At 45.9% G+C, this 6331-nt stretch overlaps 1 protein-coding gene across 1 annotated transcript in view; it reads left to right on the top strand.

The window, feature by feature from the left end:
- Positions 1 to 2399, top strand: part of rps6kc1 (ribosomal protein S6 kinase polypeptide 1) — a 46870-nt gene extending 44471 nt beyond the window's left edge. The window contains exon 16 of the mRNA XM_023999747.3: positions 317 to 2399. Within this exon, the coding sequence (XP_023855515.1) occupies positions 317 to 418 (102 nt within the window). The 3' untranslated portion in view covers positions 419 to 2399. The remainder of the gene's footprint in view (positions 1 to 316) is intronic.
- The last annotated feature ends 3932 nt before the right edge of the window (positions 2400 to 6331 follow it).

The raw sequence follows: 6331 nt of genomic DNA, 5'->3' as shown, positions 1-6331 counted from the left end.
CATTTGATACACTGCCGATTTTGCAGGTTTATATATATATATATATACACACAAATGTAAAAAGCATGTCAAACACAAGTTTCTATGTGAGTTTTTCCAGAACAATCTAAGATACCAAAAATGTTTTCTGTTCATGCTGGCGTGGAATCACCCAGATGTATATTATGTGTGCACGTTATATGACCTGTTTTAGATCAGGAAGCTCTCTTCACTGATTTTCACTTTGCTTAGTTTGCTATGTGAGATATCAGCGAAATAGTTTGTTCTCCACCGCTTGAGTGTTAATAGCGTTTGTTTTTATATTTTGTGGGTGTAGCTTCTCCAGTTCAACCCCATAGAGAGGCTGGGGGCGGGGGTGGCAGGAGCAGAGGACATCAAATCACATCCCTTCTTTGGCCGAGTGGACTGGCCCAAATAAGCCCAGTGCATTGTGGGACGGTGGAGGTCAGAAATGAATGCTCTGGGCGGATCGAGCTGCTGACAGGGTGGGCACACACACACACACACACACACACACACACACACACACACACACACACACACGTACACCCAGACATGGCCAGTGTCAACAAGTGAACTCTTGTTGGGGAGTTGGTCAAATCGTCTACACACCTACCTTGTACATGTTACTCTCACTGACGTTCTCTTTTTCCTCATGTTGAGCAGCTTAGACTGTTGAGACATGATGCATGTGGTGCAATAAACTAACTAGTGCTTTTATGGAAGGGTGGTTCACAAAGTCAATGAAACGTTTTATTATTTCAACAAGACAACCAACGGTCTTCTGACATTTCACAGTCCATGTACGTTCCCCTGTATTGATAGGTTGCATACTGTTTTCTCCGACCTAAAATTGTAGATGCCCTCCTCTTGGCCGCAGAGCCAGAATGTTGCTGTTTTAAACCTTAATATCCTGCAATTCTACACTTTGCCATGGGGCGAACTGAAAATGTTACTGTTTTAAAGCTAATTCCCTGCAATTCTACACTTACTACAATTCTACACATAATTCAACACATTTTGCTGTGGGGCGGTGAGAACATTTTTTACTTTTAAAGCTAGTTTCCTGCAATTCTACACATTTTGTCATAGCATAAGAACACGGCATAAGCCATTTGAGTGACTCAAACATAACATCTATGGGGGCCCCATGCCATTTTTTGACTTTTAGACTCTCCCGGACTGTCTAGTTTTTGTTTTGGTGATTGTTAGTTCTCAAAGATGATCTTATTTTAAAATATATAGCTCTTAGCTTTTCTACCTACTTTTATATCTGGTTTTAGTCATTTCCGTTTACACTGAAAACATTTTATCCTGAAAGTTATTTGAATTTTTGCATTAAAAAAAAAAACTACATTTTTGGGAGTTTTGACAACGATTGGCCACTGCTAGATGAATATAGGGGAAACACTGGCATTGTACACGGGAGATGCATTGTATAACAGTTGCCATGGTTGAATGAAGGTTGAATATTGGTTGGATTATGGTTGAGTAATGTTTTTGTAGGGTTGTCTGAATGGTATAGTCGAAGGTGCGTTTTTTTTTTAGCCAGAGAAACCCACTGTACTGTACATCAGTGTTCTTCTGTGCATTTGATAATATATTATATATCATATTTAATGAAAAGACAACTATTATAGATTCAATAATTGATGTTCATGCATTGATCTCGTCATGTCCATTGTCATGTAGCCTAAAACTCCCCATCTGTGTGTTGTCAAGGTAACTTGTAATGTAATTTATATTCATCTGTCTTACACCCAATCCTCATTGGTGTCCACTTCTACTCTGACCAATACCTACTATTTTCAATCACTCACTGCCTCTACACATTTTTTTTTACAATGAATGTAGAGCTCCCATCGGATGACCTGACAGACTCCGCCTATTACAAGTCCCACTGTATGCTGCCTTCCTTGTTAAAATGGCAGAACACTGTCACCCCCAATGTAACTCCTGCGCATCACATACTGCCTCCTGCGCATCACATACTGCCTGTAACTAACCACAGATCTAGGATCAGCTTACACTAACCCAATATAACCATAAACTACTCAGAGGAAAAACTGACTATAGACCAGTACTTGGACACCTTGATGATTTGAAAATCCCTATTCAAACCTGATTGATTCCTCTATTTTGTTCTGGCTCTCTGGTTAATTGATTGACTAACGGCATGGCATGGACCTAGCAGTTAGCCGTACACTTAGTCACTATCCATGTCCTACAATGACCTATTCTCTGAGATGCCAAACACTACCAGTGAGAGATGTATGTATGCCTACAATAGTTGGTTTTGTATGTTTCTTACTGTATCTAGCTATTCTCACTTACACATGTTTTATGTATTAGTCTGTCTTCTCTGGAATACAACTTAATAAACACACATCTGGATCATCTATCAGTGATGGGGATCTGCTTCTTAGTCCTGTATGTGTGGATATAACTGGGTGTGTGTTTTGTAGTGGACAAGTGGTTTTAGTCAGTGGTTTATCATCTGCCATTTGTACTCAGTTCATGGTGGATCTGCCGGGTGTGTGTTTCTGGGGATACAGTCCCTCTCTCTGATCAGTAGGAGTGATGACACTCCTAAAGAGCTGCTGTCAGTCCTGCTGAGTATCACCCTGACCCTGATAGAAGCCAACACACACACACACACACACACACACACACACACACACACACACACACACACACACACACACACACAAGTAAGGAGTTTTTAGAATTGCCAGTGTATCAGGTTCAGTGACTCTAGTTCCTGGCTGTGCCTTAGTAAGAACTGATTATGGGTTTTGCTGGTTAATATCAAGACCTGACTCATTAGTTACACACAGGGTGAGAGGTTCACTCCACTGCACTGACCACTGTGTGTGTGTGTGTGTGTGTGTGTTGCTGATGTGTGTGTGTGTGTGTGTGTTGTGTGTGTGTGTGTGCTGTGTGTGTGTGTTGTGTGTGTGTGTGTGTGTGAGAGGACTGGAGTAAAGGAATTATCCACTGCTTACAAAAGTCTCAGAATATAGTCCCTTTTCCTGTTAGGACACAATCCACTAAGTGTATCAAGCCTTTCCAGGTGTGATGTCTTCAAAGGAGAGAAATGATGTTCCTTACAGTGCTTACTACATGTCTCACCTTATGGACCTTATTGCTATCCTATATTGTTTTCATGTTGTACAGCATAGTTTGTTGAACTGTCCTGCCCTTGGAACATTCTAGAATCCTCTCAAAGCCGCCTTGCCCTGGGAACAATGGCTCCTCACACACAAAGGACCCTGATGCCTGTGTGTGTGTGCGTGTGTTTGTGCGTGCCACAGGGAAGGACTCATCTAGTCAGGGGCTAGATTAAGAGGACATGCCAAGGTCCTCCCATGATGCAACAGAATGCTATCAGCTCAAGCCTCAGAGCGGAGCGCCACCAAGACCTGCAGGGAGGAGATCAACCTCTGATCCCCAGCAACTTACTGTTCCACTCATCCCTCTCTTCCTCTCTCTCTTTGTCTTTCTCTCCCTCTATCCATCTCTCGCTCACTATCTGGCATCCACTGTTCTTCTGTCCTACACCCTGGCATCCTCTCCTTTTTGTATGTAACTCCCTTCTGGTGTCCTCTCTCTCTCTCTCTCTCTCTCTCTCTCTCCCATACATGCATGCAGCCAATTGGCTTGCCCTCTGCGTCATACTGCTGGTGGTCAGGTTTTGTTTTTGTCTTTGGTGGTTTGACTTTCCTCCACAAAGCACAGGAGGACTCCAAATAGCCCAGGGTGGGACACACAGCTGAAGAGTTCTGCCGCTTACGATCCCCGGGCATCTTCTCCAGCTTCTGTCAGAGCCATGATGTTATAATGAAGAGACGCAAAGCTTTTAGTAATAATTTAAAAAAATGAATTTAACTTGTGTAGCGCTATTCATTATTATTCAAAACAATCTCAAAGCACATTAAAAGCAGACAGACAACACACCTGCCTTTCTGACGGTCCCCTCCAAGAGTCACCCCTCCGTAGGTACAGGTGCTCCATTGATGAACATTTGGTGATGCCACAGCTGCTGAAAAGTGCACACAAAGTACCCCCATCACACCATGTACCCCCCCATCCACCCCATCACACTCACACCGACTTCCACCTCTTGGGATATATGCTACATGGTCAGAGTAGTGATATGAGGAAGGATGCGGGGGCTCTACAGGACTACAGTATAATAGAAACGGTTGAGGTTAGGCACCAAGTGTATAGTAGCAGGTGTTCCACTGTCTCATTCCCCTGTTAAACTATAACAATTACAGGACAGGGTCAAGACTGCAGTATTTGGCCCAATCACAGATCTAGGATCAGATAACATGACCTTGATCTTAACTGTTAACTGCACTTCAGGGTAGCATCTTACATTGGGGCACAGGGACATATAGGGCACGTTGTGACCCTGTGACAGTCCCTTAGCCTCACGGTGTAGATCACTAGTTGCTCCCGGAGACAATTTCACAAGGTCAAAGGGAGTTCAGCGTAAACATTACAAGTCGTCCGGGTCATCGTTGTTAGCAATTGTAGGAATGTTGGGTGTGGAATACTTTATAGATATACAGTATTTGACCATTGAACCTGTGATACTTATACAGGCCACACTTCGTAACCTGAAAAATAAATCATACTATTGGTTATTGCATAAGCAATGACACAATTGAATACATTTTTTTCTCAAAATTATTGTATTCTACTTTACATGCCTACATATGCCAATTAAAACACACCTTGCAGGGCTACGCTTTTTTTCAGTTTGTGCATGAAAGAGAACAAGAGACTAACCCTAGGAGATATCTCTGCTCTCTTCAAGCTGAGTTACACCAGGGTACTCTGTGAAACGTCCTCTAACTACTCCAGGTAGACAGGGCGGTTATTTTCTCCCTGAGCGCTGGTTATTCTACCTCACCTTCTGTGTCACATTGAATATGCAGACGGAGGACTTTATATAATACTATATCCATCCGTGAGTCATATGGACTGAGTCAGATGTTAAGGAAGTCTCAACTGGCTCCCAAAACACGTGTCACAAGTAATCTCTCCCCCTAGACCTGAGGTGTCTCCTTTTGTTGTTGTGGCAGTGTGTGTGATGAGTGTGGAGCACTCTCTGGTGTGTTTAGGCATGCCGTTAGCGTCCCAGTAACATAGCATTAGCTTCCCGGTCAACTCAATGGCCCGGCGCTGTCTCAACAGCTTGCTCACGCTCCGATACACACACCTTCTGTGGCTCTGCAGCACCGCTCATTAGTYCTCCTCTCCTCCTTTATCTCCTCTCTCTCTTTCTGCCTCTCTCCTTTCTGCTCTCGCTCCAGGCCAGGGCTGAGGAGGCCGCAGCAGGGGCCCGTGTTAGCACTTCCTCCCCCCTCTCTGTGTCATTGTCGCCGGTCACGGCTCAGAGGCACGGGTCCTTGACTTCCAGAGACAGCCAGAACGAGAGAGAGAAAAAGGGAGGGAGAGAGTGCCATCAGATCACTTTCCCCTCCGTGTCTTGGGCTGTCGCGGGTGCCGCAGGCTTCCTGGAGGGGAATGTGACGCCTGTTAAGGAGCTGCATTCCCAGGAAGGCGGGCTGGGAGCGACACAGCGCTAATCTGTGATTCTCCGAGGGGAACTCTTCCTGGCGCCGAGACGCATTCTGTCACTGCACCGCCGGGGCCCCAGACCACATCTCACACATCTAGGAGGAGAGGAGAGGGGGAAGAAAATGAGATAGGGTAGTGAAGCTGATGGCACCTCTCACATACAAGGGGGATGGAAGGGGGAAATAGGGGGAGGTTATAAAGGAAGGCAGGTGACATCTTTCACATTCTGTGCATGGGGAGAGGGGGAGGTGAGGGTGTCTGGTGGGTGGGGAAGGAGGTTAGAGAGGAGGGAGGAGATGAGGGTGTCTGGTGGGTGGGGTAGGAGGTTAGAGAGGAGGGAGGAGGTGAGGGTGTCTGGTGGGTGGGTGTAGGAAGGTTTAGAGATAGGAAGGCGAGGAGGTGAAGGGTGTCTGCGCTGGGTGGGGTAGGAGGTTAGAAGAGGGGGAGGGGTGAGGGTGAGTCTGGTGGTAGGGGAGGAGGATTTAGAGAGGAGGGAGGAGGTGAGGGTGTCTGGTGGGTGGGGTAGGAGGCTATTAGAGAGGGAGGGAGGAGATGAGGTGTCTGGTGGGTGGGGGAAGGAGGTTAGGGAGGAAGGTGAGGAATGTCTGTGGGTGGGGCAGGAGGGTTAGAGGAGGAGGGAGGAGATGAGGGTAAGTCTGGTGGGTGGGGGGAGGATTAGGAGAGGGAGGGAGGAAGATGAGGTTTCGTGGTGGGGTGGGGGTAGGAGTTTAGAAGAGGA

Source organism: Salvelinus sp. IW2-2015, linkage group LG14 (assembly GCF_002910315.2).
Source record: "Salvelinus sp. IW2-2015 linkage group LG14, ASM291031v2, whole genome shotgun sequence".
In the NCBI taxonomy this organism is placed as follows: domain Eukaryota; kingdom Metazoa; phylum Chordata; class Actinopteri; order Salmoniformes; family Salmonidae; genus Salvelinus; species Salvelinus sp. IW2-2015.
Note: the sequence above shows the minus strand (reverse complement) of the source record. Positions and strands in the feature narration are given on the sequence as shown.